The sequence below is a fragment of the Coniophora puteana genome (assembly GCF_000271625.1).
Source record: "Coniophora puteana RWD-64-598 SS2 unplaced genomic scaffold CONPUscaffold_3, whole genome shotgun sequence".
In the NCBI taxonomy this organism is placed as follows: domain Eukaryota; kingdom Fungi; phylum Basidiomycota; class Agaricomycetes; order Boletales; family Coniophoraceae; genus Coniophora; species Coniophora puteana.
Window position 1 is genome coordinate 3,172,033 of NW_006913055.1, and position 13,734 is coordinate 3,185,766.

At 55.7% G+C, this 13,734-nt stretch overlaps 5 protein-coding genes across 5 annotated transcripts; 1 reads left to right on the top strand and 4 right to left on the bottom strand.

Moving 5' to 3' along the window:
• Positions 1 to 199: 199 nt before the first annotated feature.
• CONPUDRAFT_100797 (uncharacterized protein) lies at positions 200 to 4,812 on the bottom strand. Its single transcript, XM_007768062.1, has 17 exons — positions 4,770 to 4,812; positions 4,481 to 4,703; positions 4,404 to 4,409; positions 4,260 to 4,342; positions 4,188 to 4,207; positions 4,076 to 4,130; positions 3,604 to 4,017; positions 3,192 to 3,545; positions 2,959 to 3,116; positions 2,832 to 2,900; positions 2,611 to 2,770; positions 2,381 to 2,498; positions 1,983 to 2,317; positions 1,751 to 1,887; positions 1,669 to 1,692; positions 642 to 1,613; positions 200 to 574 (listed from the first exon to the last, which is right to left on the bottom strand). The coding sequence occupies exons 2-17, from the start codon at positions 4,581 to 4,583 to the stop codon at positions 463 to 465; spliced, it is 3,120 nt and encodes a 1,039-aa protein (XP_007766252.1). The 5' UTR covers positions 4,584 to 4,703; positions 4,770 to 4,812; the 3' UTR covers positions 200 to 462.
• Positions 4,813 to 5,467: 655 nt separating this feature from the next.
• On the bottom strand, positions 5,468 to 7,445 carry CONPUDRAFT_163674 (uncharacterized protein; the record flags this gene model as incomplete). The annotated part of the gene is made up of 2 exons (XM_007768063.1): positions 5,468 to 7,156; positions 7,215 to 7,445. The coding sequence occupies 2 exons, from the start codon at positions 7,443 to 7,445 to the stop codon at positions 5,645 to 5,647; spliced, it is 1,743 nt and encodes a 580-aa protein (XP_007766253.1). The 3' UTR covers positions 5,468 to 5,644.
• Positions 7,446 to 8,192: 747 nt separating this feature from the next.
• On the bottom strand, positions 8,193 to 9,170 carry CONPUDRAFT_151608 (uncharacterized protein; the record flags this gene model as incomplete). Its single annotated transcript, XM_007768064.1, has 2 exons — positions 8,193 to 8,743; positions 8,816 to 9,170. The coding sequence occupies 2 exons, from the start codon at positions 9,168 to 9,170 to the stop codon at positions 8,193 to 8,195; spliced, it is 906 nt and encodes a 301-aa protein (XP_007766254.1).
• Positions 9,171 to 9,979: 809 nt separating this feature from the next.
• On the top strand, positions 9,980 to 11,439 carry CONPUDRAFT_142809 (uncharacterized protein). The gene is made up of 4 exons (XM_007768065.1): positions 9,980 to 10,172; positions 10,267 to 10,827; positions 10,889 to 11,134; positions 11,203 to 11,439. Exons 1-4 carry the CDS (start codon positions 10,038 to 10,040, stop codon positions 11,314 to 11,316), a joined length of 1,056 nt encoding a protein of 351 aa, XP_007766255.1. The 5' UTR covers positions 9,980 to 10,037; the 3' UTR covers positions 11,317 to 11,439.
• Positions 11,440 to 11,452: 13 nt separating this feature from the next.
• On the bottom strand, positions 11,453 to 12,550 carry CONPUDRAFT_120606 (glutathione S-transferase). Its single transcript, XM_007768066.1, has 5 exons — positions 12,520 to 12,550; positions 12,262 to 12,435; positions 11,988 to 12,184; positions 11,802 to 11,916; positions 11,453 to 11,741 (listed from the first exon to the last, which is right to left on the bottom strand). Exons 2-5 carry the CDS (start codon positions 12,430 to 12,432, stop codon positions 11,589 to 11,591), a joined length of 636 nt encoding a protein of 211 aa, XP_007766256.1. The 5' UTR covers positions 12,433 to 12,435; positions 12,520 to 12,550; the 3' UTR covers positions 11,453 to 11,588.
• Positions 12,551 to 13,734: the final 1,184 nt, after the last annotated feature.

Consider the following 13,734-nt stretch of genomic DNA (forward strand, 5'->3'; position numbering starts at 1 on the left):
AGTCCGGGTCGGAGGACGTTATCGAATTAGCATCGGACCGTCTTATATCGTCTCCGCCCCACCTCAGAGGCCTCGATCACATGCATCGCTCTCGAGCTCGATGCCCAAGGTCCCCGAGTCCAGGAATAAGCAGCACCGGCCCGAATGACGCTCACCTAATTTTATCCTCGGCCTACATAACAAGCGTCCTTGAGCACAGAAACAGAAATGTATGAGTTCTATGGGACGAGGACGTGCGATCTAGAGAAAGCCATACAGATTACGATGCGATGCAGATATACGTACGTATACAAGGGAGGCAGGATCTCGAAACAGACACCTAGAGATACAACGAGAAGCAGACAGCAAAGCAACTAGGAGCAGAGTGGAGATGTGTAAAAAATGTATTGTAAATGTACGCCGCACCGATAAGTCACCCTCAGACCACCCACCCCGAGTCTAACCACACTATCAGCTCCGCGTTCACCGACCGTGGCCATGACCGTGCTGGTGCTGATGTGGATGCTGATGGTGCGCGCCGCCGTCGTAGTTCATCCCCGACACACTGCTAATATACGATCCCCAGTCGTCCATCCTAGCACACAACACACAGGACACGCCCAGTCAGCATCCCACACGCTAAACACAGCAAAGACACTCACTCAAACCCACTAGGCGCATTCGACCACATCGCAATCGTGTCCGCATCCAACATCCCGTTCATCCCGTTCATCCCGCCATTCATCCCGCCATTCATCCCGCCCATCCCGGACATCGGCGCACCGCCCATACCGTTCATGCCGTTCATAGCACCTTGGCCCTGAGCTTGATTCGCGGGGCTCGTCGGTCCTCCCGGGCCCGACGCGCCGGCCTGCGGACCCATGAGCAGGCCCTCCATGCTCGCGTCGCCGAACCCACCAGGACCCGCCGCAGACGCAGACGGCCCCTGACCGGGCGGCTGCCCCGCCTGCTGCTCCGAGTAGTGTCCTCCGAACATCTGGTGATACAGCAGCTCGTCCACGCCGTACGGCACATGCGGAGCTGCCCCCGCGCTGGCTCCCGGCCCAGGCCCGGACCCAGCACCCGCAGGTCCACCCTGCGTCATCATCGAAGGCGGGCTGTGTTGACCCCCGGCGCCAGGACCAGCCCCGAACCACATACTCGGCGCGTCGAATCCAGACGACCCCCTGGGCGGAGACTGCACATGCCCGTGAGGCGGCAGCGGCGACGGCGGCGCAGCCGCACCGAAGCTCATCTGGCCATGACTGTGCAGCGGCAGCCTGCCCAGATCGTTCGAGTACACGGGAAGCGGCGAGCTCGCCAGCGAGGGCGACGTGACATGCGGCTGCCTTGCTGGCATCGTGGCCAACACCGGTGAATGCTGTGGCATCCCTCCGCGCGATGGCCTTCCGCCGTCTCGCGTGACGCGTCTCGATCCCGCAATATGGCGTTGTCCATGGGCCTGAGCTTCAGGTGTGGGATGGCTGGACGCCGAGCTGGGCGTGGTGTGGTTGGATACAGGCGCGATTGCACTGGCGGGGCTGTCTTCGTCGCGCTCGCGTTTGGCCATCCCTGATGGGCTCGCTTGCGGCAGCGGGAGGTCGCCAACAGATGCGAGTTCGTAGAGAATGTCCCTGTACATATGTTAACCGACCAATGTAGACTGCGGTGAGACAGATCCATACGCACCATAATCGCCCCGCCGAGTGATACCTACAAAACCCTCCTATCAGCGTTGCCTTAGTCGGACAAAAGAAGGAGAAATACAGACCGATTCTCGCACTGCTTGAGCGCAGCCATACACTTATGCACATCCCCCATCTCCTTCACCGGGTCGATCGCCAGACCCGACCGCTTGCCGCCCCAGATATTGAGCAGCAACACAATTCCAGCCGTGAACGCCGCGATCTGCACGCGCTTATCCGTATCAGCAATCCCATCGTGCCATCGAGAGCAAAGCAAAGGGAGGCCCCGCCCCGCCCCGCGCCCGGAGAGATGCCCACCGAAAGAGGGAAAGGAGAAATGTCCGACTCGGCCTTGAGCCGGCTCGCCGCACTTATCCCGCCCGCACCCGCACCCGTACTCAAGCTCACCTGAAGACCGACCGGCACAGAGCTCGGCACAGTGCCCGTCCTCTTCCTGTACCCATCAATAACATGGCTGCACGACCGCGCCGCATTCGTGCATATCGCGAGCGAGGGAAAGGACAGCGGCGACGGCTTGCGCGGCGACGGGATGAACGGGCGGTGGATGATGATCTGCGTGTGGTAGTAGCTCGCGTACAGCGTGCACGACTGCATGAGGAAGGTGAACTTGGGGTTGTTTGGGTCCCACCGCACTGAGTGCGCAGTGGCGATCGTGAGTAAGAGGGGTGAGGACGCGGAAGGGGAGAAGTACTCACGGTGCTCCGGCACCGAGTCGATCCACTTGTTCAGCGCCGAATCCAATTCAGCCACAATGTGCTGTTCCCACTGCTGCCCCACAAATCCCAGCAGCACCTTCGACTTGTTGATGGAGTACTATACAAGGCAAAGCCATCATGAGCATCGGGGGGATCATCAACAGCGGGAGCGGCGACTGATGATGCATGGTGATGGATCATCGTAGTCGGCATGATGGGGGATCACTCACAATGGTTCGCAGCGCAAACGCGAGGATCTGATTGAGCTTGAGGTAGCTGATGAAGAACGCGACGTAAGACGGCTTGTCGGGCGGCTGCTTGAATGCTTGTTCCGGATCCGGGTGTTCCCAGTACTCGTCATCGCATACCACAGGCAGGTCGAGGTCGAAGCTGAGCGCGGAAGAAGCGCCGTTAGAACTGAAATCAGCGCATATATGCGCTCGAAACTCACTCTTCGTCTTGAATAGCGCACGGTCGTCCGAGGGCAGAGCTGAGCGAGCGATCGAGACTGACCAGGATCCTTGAGATGCGTCAGCATTCCACTACTGACCTTCTGTTGATAAGTGTGATTTACATACCAGAATGCGCGTTTCCACAGCTCGTCTTCAACTGTCAAGTCATTGTTGTACACCTTCCGCCTGTGCGCGCCGACGTCCTGAGCGAGCCGAATACCTATGCCCACAATCGTCCAACACGCCTGGGGCGCCGACGTCCCTTGCAAGAACAGAACAGACAGCTATACCACTCGTGAGCAAACCGACTATCTGCGCCGCCTAAGACGACGAAACGACGAAACGAGACAATAACTCACGCAATACACCTGCAAATCCTCCAGACACGGCGGACCCAGCAGCGTCTTGCGCACCATCTGCACCTGCTCAAAGTACTTCCACCCCGCCGAATGTTCGCTCTCGGTGTCGGGCAGCAGCACGCGCTGGTCCTCGCACCACCTCGCTGCGACGGCGCACACGAGGAGCACGACCGAGCCAAAGGCCGAGTCGCGCAGGTGCAGCGCGTCCGCGTACTTGCGCTCGAACGTCGGGTGGTGCAGGAGCGGCGCCATCGGGTTCGAGTACTTGAAATAGAGGTCGATCAGCTCGCGCGCGAGGTCGGCCTCCGGGAAGATGTACGTCGGCTCGTCGATCTTTTTGCCTGCGATTTCCCACTGCGGTCGCAGCATGTCACAGTTAGCCTCCTCCGCGCACACGAATGAGGAGACTCACCGGATGACACACGTCGAACTCGGGTCTCCGTCTCGAGAAGAAGTCCATGCTGTTGATCTGGTCGCCCGTGTACTCGTTCTTGAGGTCGATCGCCTTCTGGATGAGCGTGACGCCGGAGGACTTGCCGAAGAAGCGGTGGCGCATCGGGTCGATCGCCATCTTGCGGATGCTCTCGGTCAGCTTGAGCTCGAGCATGTCCACCTCGTCGTCACTCGAGACCAGGTCCTCGAGCGGTGTCGTCTGCCCGCCATTTGCTGCTGCTCTGCCGTGGCGGGAGGTTGCGGAAGTGGGCGAGGTGTGGCCTGCGGTGGCTGCTGACATGGAAGAGGACTGAGGATCGTTGTTCTTTAGCCAGGCGTCTTTCTTGATGGGGCGGCCGCCAAGCTCTTGAGAGAAGTCGGCATCGGGGCAGACCTGGGTGTATGCGTGTAAATGCGGTCAGAATGACCATGACACGGGCGAGGATACTCACTTTGGAAAGGAGCTTCTCCATCTTCTCGAGCCGGTTCTCCAAGTTCTCGACGTATCTGTGGGACACTGGTTCAGCACACAGAGGTTTGCGCGTCTGTTCAGGAGGTAGTCACCCTTTCGGCGGGCCCCGCTTCTGAGGCAGAGATCAACATGGGGATGAGCTAGGGAGGAAGTGGGATGGGCACCTTTGCAGCCTCGACATAGGAACATTCAAAGTTGTATGCGATGCAATTTGAACATCTGTTGCCAGGCATTTGACCGCCGTCACCTAGCGCATACACACGCTCGTTATGACGGGTGCTTGACGTCTCAAAGGTAGGTCTACTCACATCGAACTAGAGAAATGGTTGGACAGTCGCGTACATCCAGATAAGCGCCAGTTAGGGATGAGGAGATGGATACACACTTTTCTTTCTGCGACATATGTCGCATGCTCGTTGAACTCTACGTTTCTTGGAGCCTCCATGACCGCCATCATGGTCGTTGTAGTCGTCTTCTGCCGACGACATGGATGGTGGCGTAGTGGGTCGGAGTCAGTCAAAGTTGTGTCTGCTTGCTGTGCCTGTGACAGCAGTGGAATGTTGTAGGTGGTAATTGTAAAGCAGCCAGGGGCGTGGATAGAAGAGAGACTGGGAAAGCCGACGGGGAGCATGAGTCAGCCGGCGGGAACGAGGATTGCCTCGGGGTTAACTCACACCGGAAAATCCCAGGCGATCCAAAGGCTGCGCCGTAGTTGAGCGTCGTAAGAGAGTCAGGGATAACCTGGGATAATAGACCAATGAGACCGGCAGCTTGTCTCGGGATGTTATCTCGGTCTGTCCGAGACGCTGACGACTCATCGGCACACCGCTGTCACGACCAGGTCAACCCCTGTCAACAACGATCTTACCCGTCACCCTCGTCACCCTCTTTTACCTAATTCCCGGCTCACCACCTCCGCCTATAATCTTCCTGATTGGTCGGATCTGCACTCTCCTATCTTTGTCTCCTCGGATCGCTCGAACCAGGTCAAACCATCCCACCATCTCACCCCACAGTTGCATCATGAGTTCTATTGCTGGATCGTTCGAGCGCCATATTCATTCCGCCGGAGCGACCGTATTTTAAATATTACTCATTTGCCGTGCACTCGTCAGCTATCGGCCTTTACAGCAGGTAGCCCCCAATTGCGACCTATCCGGGTAACACACGCCAACGATTGGTGAACTTTACTCCCGAACGACATAGCATCTCCTAAATTTACTCGCGTTTTCACGAGCAACGCTCACCCAAAAGTAGCCCACAACGTACGACCCATGCCATGTTCAGCTGATGTTATCGTGCTACACGTAATGTTCCTTCACCATCGGGCATATGGCCTGATCTACCTACCTCAAAGTGGTACCACCTTCATGGTTCAATATCCTACGAAAGACATGTAACGTCGTCAATAGTCCGAATCAAAGGGAAGTGCCGCCAGACTGCATACGCCATCGCTTCAGGCGTCTCTTTACCCCAACCTCACTGGAGCTACCACCAGCCTTGGGCATAATGACAAGTTAAGCATCCGTCCGTAACGCTCGCACCAATCCTAGTCCCCATCATCCGAGCACCCCGAGTCACCATCCTCTACCTCGCCCTCCTCCCCGCGAATCCGTTTAACAGCGCTAAACACACTCTCCCACCACTTCTCGTATCCCCTCGCCGGCGACTGCCACCTATTCCCCATATGAACAGACCACCACGCTCCCAGCTCGCATCCACCCGCAAGGGGCATCGCCTCGCACAGGAACACCGCGACCCCGTCGACGTCCTCGCCGACCTTCGAGTCCAGCAGATTAAGCGCCTCTACGGGGCACACGAGTTCCCCCTCGTCCAGAGACACCGACGGCGGCGGAGTGAGAGTCGCAGCGGTATCGCTGCGCCCGTCTAGCGCGATCGCAATCCGAGTGAGCTTGGGGAGCCGCGCTTTCATAGCTGCGAGCCCGGAGAACGTGGCCTGCGACGTCTTGATCCAGCCCTCGCCGGGGTTGAGCCCGAGCGCCTGGAGCTTGGGCCACGAGCAGGCGATTTGGGCGAGGTCGTCGTCGTCGAGCGAGATCGACCGTTTCAGGTCTAGCTCCAGACTCTCGATGTTTCGGAAGCCCAGGAGCGGACGGAGCGTGTCGATGGTGACGTCAAAGTCTGCGACGTGTTCTATTCTCTGGTCGTCGTACGTTCGATCCTCCGTTATAGAAACGGCTTTGAGCGTGTCGCGGTCGAAGCGGTTACATATAGTTTGAATGAGATCGGGAAGATCCGCAACAACGTTTGCGAGAGAGGGCGTATGCGCTTCGAAACGACGTGCGCGAACACGACCAGGTAGAGAGGTGAGGAAGTTGGTGATGTCTGCATATCCACAACCCCGAGCCTTGAGTCGCAAAGTCTCGAGGCCCGGAAATATATCCCCACATTGATTTTGAGCGAGACTGTGGCCGTTCGAGATGACAAGCGGGACATGAATCCTGAGCTTGCGCAGGGTGCGAAGGCGCATAACATGATCTAGCGCAATATCCGCGAGCATGTCAACGTGCAGATCCTCCAGATAGTGCCACTGGCAGACCGCCCGAGACATGGCGACAGCCGCAGCCGACGAGTGCCACAGGTCAGACCACTTGAAGTTTTTCATTCGAGGGCACATCGTTCCGAGCCCAGCGATCAGCGCGAGCGCTTCAGCCCGTCGCCGCGCTCTCTGGTCTGTGTCTATCCCCGTATCTGCTGCTGCTGCTGCTTCGAGCTCAGTTTCATCGTCGTCATCGATATGTGTATTGCGCAGCTCCAGAGTGGTAAGGGATGGTCCGGCGATCGGTCGCAGGAAGGGGAAGACGTGGAGGGCTGGAATCCCCCATGTGACTTCCTCCAGACGTGGAAAGAGAGGAAGGGCATCAGGTGGTGGATGGGCGAATACAAGGAGCACATCAGGCGACACGTCCGTGGTGTAGGCTTTGGTGCCCCTTCCGATGGACCTGTAGGTCAGAGAGCCAAAAACTCGTCGAACGCGCCTCGAGTACTTGCAGAACATCGCCCAGTCGGAAGTATCCAGTGGCCTCGTGAAGTTATAGAGCTGGTGGTTTGACGTTAGCAAACGAGAGCCTTGGATAAGACGACAGTGTATCGCGTACCATTCTCGGAGGATAACCACGCCGAGTTGGATCTCTCCCATAGGAGACAAGCCCATCGGGGAGACACTTGAGTAGAGGTACGATGTTGTAGATTTCCGCCCAGAGTACGTCCAGAGCAGGGTCACAGAAAGCACGGCATGTCAGCGCCAGCGACTCCAGGTCCTCTGGATCGTCTTCTAGCTGTTGTGCGATCTGGCAGACGATCTCATGGACCTTGAGAGCTGAGTGCATGGTCCTTTCAGGCTGGTTAAAAATAGATTGCGGGTTCGAGGTTATGGTGCGGTCAAGAGCCTCTGCAGACGGGCTGAGGACAACAGTACAAACGATGAAACATCCAATGTCGATTCAGGTCCTTGATGTGGTTGTGGCAGAGGAATGCTTTGACGTCCGATCAGCGACGGCGCGACGCGCGCAGTCCTTGCGCATCTCGCTCCGACGGTAACTTCCGTAGCAATACACTGCGGGACAACCTGCTGGAAATCACAGCTACTGCACCACCACTTTCGAAATCAAGTATCCCGAGACACACATATCTGTCAACGAGCTTTACTCAATGCATTAGTTCTCGTCCTCTGGCTCCTCGCTACTCTCCGTCAGATGTATCCCGTCAACCTCCCCACGAATCCTCCGCACGGCTTTAAACACACTCCCCCACCACTTCTCAGACTCGCTCGCACTCCACCGCTACCTATTTCCCACATGAACCGACTGCCACGCCCAGAGGCTGCATCCTATCCCAAGGATCATCATCTCGCACATGCACTCTGCGACGCTTTCGGCGTCCTCTCCAACTCTCGAGTCAAGGAGGTCGAGTTCCTCTATAAGACATACTCCACTGTCTTGCAGAGACAATACTGGGATATGTGCGCTTTCCATAAAAACACTAGATCCATCTAGCGCGAGCGCGAGCTCGGGCAGCACGGGGAGACGCGTTTTCATGGATGCCAGCCCGGCGAACGTGACACGTGAGGTCTGTATCTACCCCTCGCCGGGATTGAGCCTGAGAGCGCGAAGCTTCGGCCATGACTGTGATGTCTCGAGTAGGTCCTCGTCAACGAGGGAAATCGCCCGCTTGAAGTTCAACTCTGCATTCTCAACATTATGGAAGCCAAGCAGCGGTCGAAGCGTCTCGATGGTGACGCTAAAGGCGGCGATCTGCTCTATCCTCGGGTCTTCGTAAAACCGGTCTCCCGTGATCGTGATACACGCGAGCGTGTCGGAGTCGAGCCTGCGCGATATGGCTTTGATGAGGTCGGGAAGAGTAGTGGCCACATTGGTGGGAGCGGATGTGTGTGCTTCAAAAGTAGAGGCGCGAACGCGACCAGGTAGGGAGTCCAGAAAGCTAGTAATTTCCGCATATCCATAGCTCCTGGCCTTGAGACACAAGCCCTGAAGCCCTGGAAACACATCATTTTCCTGGCGTGGAGCAGGGCCGAGAGTGTTTGAGGCGACGATAGGCAAGTGAGTGTTGAACTTGCGCAGGGTACGAAGGTGCATGGCATGTTCTAGCGCGATGTCCGCGAGCGCATCTACATGCAACGTTTCTAGATGCTGTCACTGGCAAACTGCCTCTGACATGGCGACTGTCGCAGCTGAAGAACGCCATAGGTCGGCCCACTGGAAGCTCTTCATGCGAGGACACATCGCTCCAAGCTGAGCAATGAGTGCGAGCACCTCTGCGCGCCTCTGCGTTGTTGTGTGAGAGTCCGTGTTTGTATTGTCGGGATCGTTTCTGACATCTTTATCAATCTTTGGGACGGATAGATCAAGTGTGGTCAACGATGGCCCAGAGATCACCCGCAAGAAGGAGAAGGCATCAGGGGCTGGAATCCGCCATGTCACTTCTTCGAGGCGCGGGAAGAGGGGAAAAGCATCGGGCGGCGAGTAGGAGAATGCGCAAATGATGTCAGGCGAAACGTCTGCGACACCAGCCTCAGTGCCCCTGCCCCAGAACATGTGATCGAGAAAGCCAAAGAATCTTCGAACGCGTCTCGAGTACTTGCAAAACAGAGCCCAGTCGAATGGAGTAAGCAGCCTCGTGAAATTATATACCTAGGGAATGTGAGTAGACCCGAAATTAGCCTAGGTATAACAACATGGACTATACCTACCATTCGCCGAGGATGATGACGCATCTTGGTATCTCGCTCGTAGGACACTAGCCCTTCTGGAAGAGTTTTGAGGAGGGACATCAGGTTATATTTCTCCGCCCAGATTACATCCAAAGCAGGATCAGAAAAAGCATGACATGTCAGAGTAAGCGACTTCAAGCCTTTCGGGTCACCTTCCAGCTGTAGTGCGATCTGCAGAACGATCTCATGGAGCTGGAGAGCCAGATGCATGATTATTTGATGTTGACGACAAGTAGAGGCTGTGTGGGGTATTGGTATGTGGTTTCGACCGTGGGTTAACGATTTGATCATTATAAGGGTGCCAGGAGTTTAGTATAGTTGTCTTGAAGAACAGTGGACTTGAGAAATACTGACAAGCTATTACTAGGCATGCAAAATTGTGGCCCTAAACCAGGCTTTACTCCGCCAGGGGAAATCAATCGTCAGCGAAAAGAAAAAACGAGATTGAAAAGCAAGTTGAAAAGCGAAGATTACTTATCGCCGAAAGCTTCATGCCATTTCTCACTCCGCCAGTGACTTCCGAGCTCGGCCGAGCCTTTGCCGAACCCCAGGAGTCATGATGACTAATCCCAATCGGCGCGTCCGGCGCGCTTTTGTTAGCTGTAGACGTGACTGGATTCTTTGCCCGTCGACGTCGACGTCGTTCCTTCGTCCTTGTTCTCGGCCACATATCCTTGGTAGTTGTATCACCATGGAAGACGCCAACGCTGAAGACGAGAAGAAGCCCTTCGACGCCGAAGGAGGTCAGGATGGAGACGAAGCCCTGCCAGACCCTGACGAGGATCTCGTCTTAGACAAGGGAAATGGCCGTGTCTGGGTGGTCAAGGTACGCTTTCCAGCCCACCACTCTTTCTTGCCATCCTCTCGCGGCTCTCTTCATTCTAAATCAAGTCCCCTCGATGACTTATGCGAACACCTAGATACCAAAGCACCTCATGCAGCGCTGGCGCAATGTCACCGCCGAGGACGTCCACCTTGCCACCATCCGTGTGTACGACCACGCTGTCTCCCCAACCGGCAAATCCCCGCGCATCTTCCTCTTCCTCCCCCCAGACCCGAACGACCCGACCCCGCGCGACCCGAACCTGCCCGTGTTCGACTCCAACGCCGCCTTCTTCAGCGGTGGTGAAGGCGGTGGCCAGCACGTGGACAGGTACGAGCTCGAGATGGTCAATAGCGAAGTCGACAACCAGCTCGTCGTCGCCGAGCGCCCGAAGGAGCCGCCCCCGCCCAGCGCGGGCAGGCCGCACAATCCAAGGTCACGGACGACGATCGTGACGGGCCGTATACGACACGAGTGCTCGCTCAGACCGATCTTCAACGACTCGTATAGGAAGCATATGCGCGAGCGCACGCGGGTGTACAACACTCCGCAGAGGCAGATACGCATGATCGAGGAAGCGGGCGTGAGGGGTGGGCGTGGAGGGATCAATCAGCTCAGCAGTGGTGTTAACAATTCGGGCTCGTTCTCGGATTTGGTCGTGCGTCGCCTCATTTTCTTCCCTTTTGCGTCGTCGCTCAACGTCGTTTGTGTGTGTGCAGAAATCCAAGAACAGACCCCCAAAAGGCGCATTCGAGCGCATGGCCCGCATGCCGCGCAACCAGCTGCTCGACATGCTCTTTAGCCTCTTTCGCGAACAGCCGCGCTGGCCTATTAAGGGACTTCGCGAACGCACGCAGCAGCCTGAGGTCTATCTGAAGGAAATTCTCAACGAGATTGCGTCGCTCCATCGCAGTGGCGAGCACAACGGCCTCTGGGAGCTCAGCGAGGTGTTCAAGACCGATGGGGTAAGTATTCTCTTCTGGCTGTATGCGATAAATGTGGCATGGTCTGATCATCAATTGCGCTGCCACAGATCAAGGCCGAGAACGTACCGTTGCCCAGCGGATCGCAGGCGGATGTCAAGATGGATGACTACGACGAAGACGAGGACGATGATGAGGATGAAGACATGGAGGAAGTGTCGTAAAAAGCACCACAACATCCGTATGCGCTTCTCATGTAACTTATTGTATGCCACTTTGTATTTTACTAGTTACTGCTTGTATTATTCAGACATGTGTTTTAATGGACTATAGTTCTTTGGTGCGAGTGAAATTTGGATGGTGCTCATCGCGAGGATGAACTTAAGACTCCCACATGCGATGTTGTTGTATTTAGTTTGAATTGATCCCTTGTCAGTGGTACATAATGAGTAGTACATCATTCCCTTTCAGTTGTACATGAATAGCCTATATTCACTTAAAGACCATCCTTGATCGCCTGCCACGACGGCCTGGATGTGATATCATTCCACCACCTCGCGACATTTGGGCGGCTGCTGAACTCATCAATCCCAATGCCCAGGAGGACGCTGCCGTATGGGAGGTGAAACAGGTCTGCGAGAGTGATTTTCTGTTGCATCCGATGGTCAGCCATATAGGAGGATAAGGAAGAAAGACATGATAAACATACATTGCCACCGATATATTTCTGCTGCCCAAGGATCTTGTCGTACGCGTCAAGCTTGGAGCGCCACGTTGCCAGCAGACTCTCTGCGCGCTTCTCGTCCTTCGTCCCGCCGTACATCCTTTCCACGCACGCAGGAATCGTATCAGACAACATCGCAGGCAGACGGAACAGTTGTGGAATGGTACGCACTGCGTGAACTTGTTCTCCCACGCGAGGCCAGACACGAACGGCTCGTAGTCGGTGAGCTCGATGCTCGCGCCCTGCTCGAAGATGGCGCTCTCGCGGAGGTCCTTCGGGATCAGCTGCTCGCCGACGCCGGCGTACTTCGCGGCGATGTAGCGCGCGATCGCGCGGGACTCGTACATCTGGAAGCCGTCGTCTTCCACCTGGGACAAAGCAGCCGGTCATATGCTTCAGTGACCCAGGGGCGTATGAGGATGGACAATAGGGACAGAGGACGCACGATGTAGGGCACCTGGCCAAAGGGTTGGTTCGCGGTGAAGGCGGGAGTCTTGTGTTGTCCGCCGACGAGGTCAACGGGGATGAACTCGAACGGGACGTTCTTCTCCTTCAGGGTCACTGCGACGCGCAGCGTGCAGGTCGAGGTGGGGTAACCGTAGAGCTTGAGGACCATGATCTGTGCTATGAGATGAGAGGGTGCGAGTACTCGAGGGGAACCAAGTGAAGGGCGCTGAAGAATGGAAGACGAGAACGGACCTACCTTTATATCCCATCCATCTGGCTCTGCGAAAGACCTTCCGCAATGCCTCAGGGGCGAAACACCATCGACCTAGACAGTCGAAGGATACTTACCTTGGCCCTTCTGGTCGGGCAGCTATCAATAGCATCCAGAATGCATAAGAAGACAGACTTTGGGCCCGAAAGTTCTCGCGTTGCCAAGCTAATCTCCAGCAACGATCTGAAAGCACCGACATAAGAAGTAAGCTGTCGAGTTCGCAGCTCCAGACGGGTATCGCAGCTGACGAGGGCGAAGACATCCGTGAGAGCAGGGTGCAAGGCCTCCGGTGGCGCCTGAGAGCGGTCGCCAGTGAGGCGCTGTTGTAGCTTAAAGTGCATCTAAGGCAGTCACTCGTTTGGACACAATTAGAGGGTATTTTGTGATGAAGATAAGTCATCGAGCGACTCGGGATGTGACAAAGATTGTGGTCAAACCGTCGCCTTTGCGATGGTGACTTGATGGTGGGTTGCGGCGGATATTTGTCTATGAACTAGTAACCGTGAGCGCTGACCAAGTTAGGACGCTTGGAATAAGCTTTTTTCGGCCACGAAGGGCCAACTGAATCGACTGTCGTGAGTATGGAGTGAATAAGAATGTTTGAGCCTTCGTGGGCCGGGGAACTGAAGACCGCGAGCGAACTGCGTTGTCGCGTTTACCAGGGCCCCGGAAGCTCCCCTCAAGGTTTGTCCGGCCAAAATGGTCGATTTGGGGTCAAAATATACTATAAATTCCCACGATATTATACTATTCCGGACAAACATAGCCCCTATGTCGTGGGATAGTATACTATGTCGGACCAACATATGCACAAGTTCTCACGAAAATATATTATGGCGGACCAACATACAAGGGTATCAGGAAGATTATGGTAAGGTAAACTGCAGCTCTTCATGCATGACCGTATCAATATAGTACCTGAGAACAAAGGCTCTGGAAGCTGCCGGACGAGCACTGGCTATATTAGAATATCCCACCATATAGTACTAACTGGAGGTGTTGACTTGGTGTCGACTCTGAGAGAGAGACAACTATGATTGTCACTAATAGTGCCTCAGGTCCAAGATGGTATACTGCAGTGGAGGCATGCACGTACATATGAACATTCAAGCTATAGGAAAGTACGGCTACCCAGATTCCAGAGCCAATATTAATGTGTCCACGAAAATTTGATGTGTGCTAGCTTATCTTGCTAAGATC

Coding starts and splice junctions, on each gene's coding strand:
- CONPUDRAFT_120606 (XM_007768066.1), bottom strand. CDS start 12,432: ATGGTCCTCAAGCTCTACGGTTACCCCACCTCGACCTGCACGCTGCGC. Junction 12,185..12,261: donor TTGGCCAGGTGCCCTACATC/GTGCGTCCTCTG, acceptor GCTTTGTCCCAG/GTGGAAGACGACGGCTTCCA. Junction 11,917..11,987: donor TGGGAGAACAAGTTCACGCA/GTGCGTACCATT, acceptor GTGCGTGGAAAG/GATGTACGGCGGGACGAAGG.
- CONPUDRAFT_100797 (XM_007768062.1), bottom strand. CDS start 4,583: ATGTCGTCGGCAGAAGACGACTACAACGACCATGATGGCGGTCATGGA. Junction 2,499..2,610: donor CGTTTGCGCTGCGAACCATT/GTGAGTGATCCC, acceptor TGCCTTGTATAG/TACTCCATCAACAAGTCGAA. Junction 2,318..2,380: donor CGACTCGGTGCCGGAGCACC/GTGAGTACTTCT, acceptor CTGCGCACTCAG/TGCGGTGGGACCCAAACAAC.
- CONPUDRAFT_142809 (XM_007768065.1), top strand. CDS start 10,038: ATGGAAGACGCCAACGCTGAAGACGAGAAGAAGCCCTTCGACGCCGAA. Junction 10,828..10,888: donor GCTCGTTCTCGGATTTGGTC/GTGCGTCGCCTC, acceptor GTGTGTGTGCAG/AAATCCAAGAACAGACCCCC. Junction 11,135..11,202: donor AGGTGTTCAAGACCGATGGG/GTAAGTATTCTC, acceptor GCGCTGCCACAG/ATCAAGGCCGAGAACGTACC.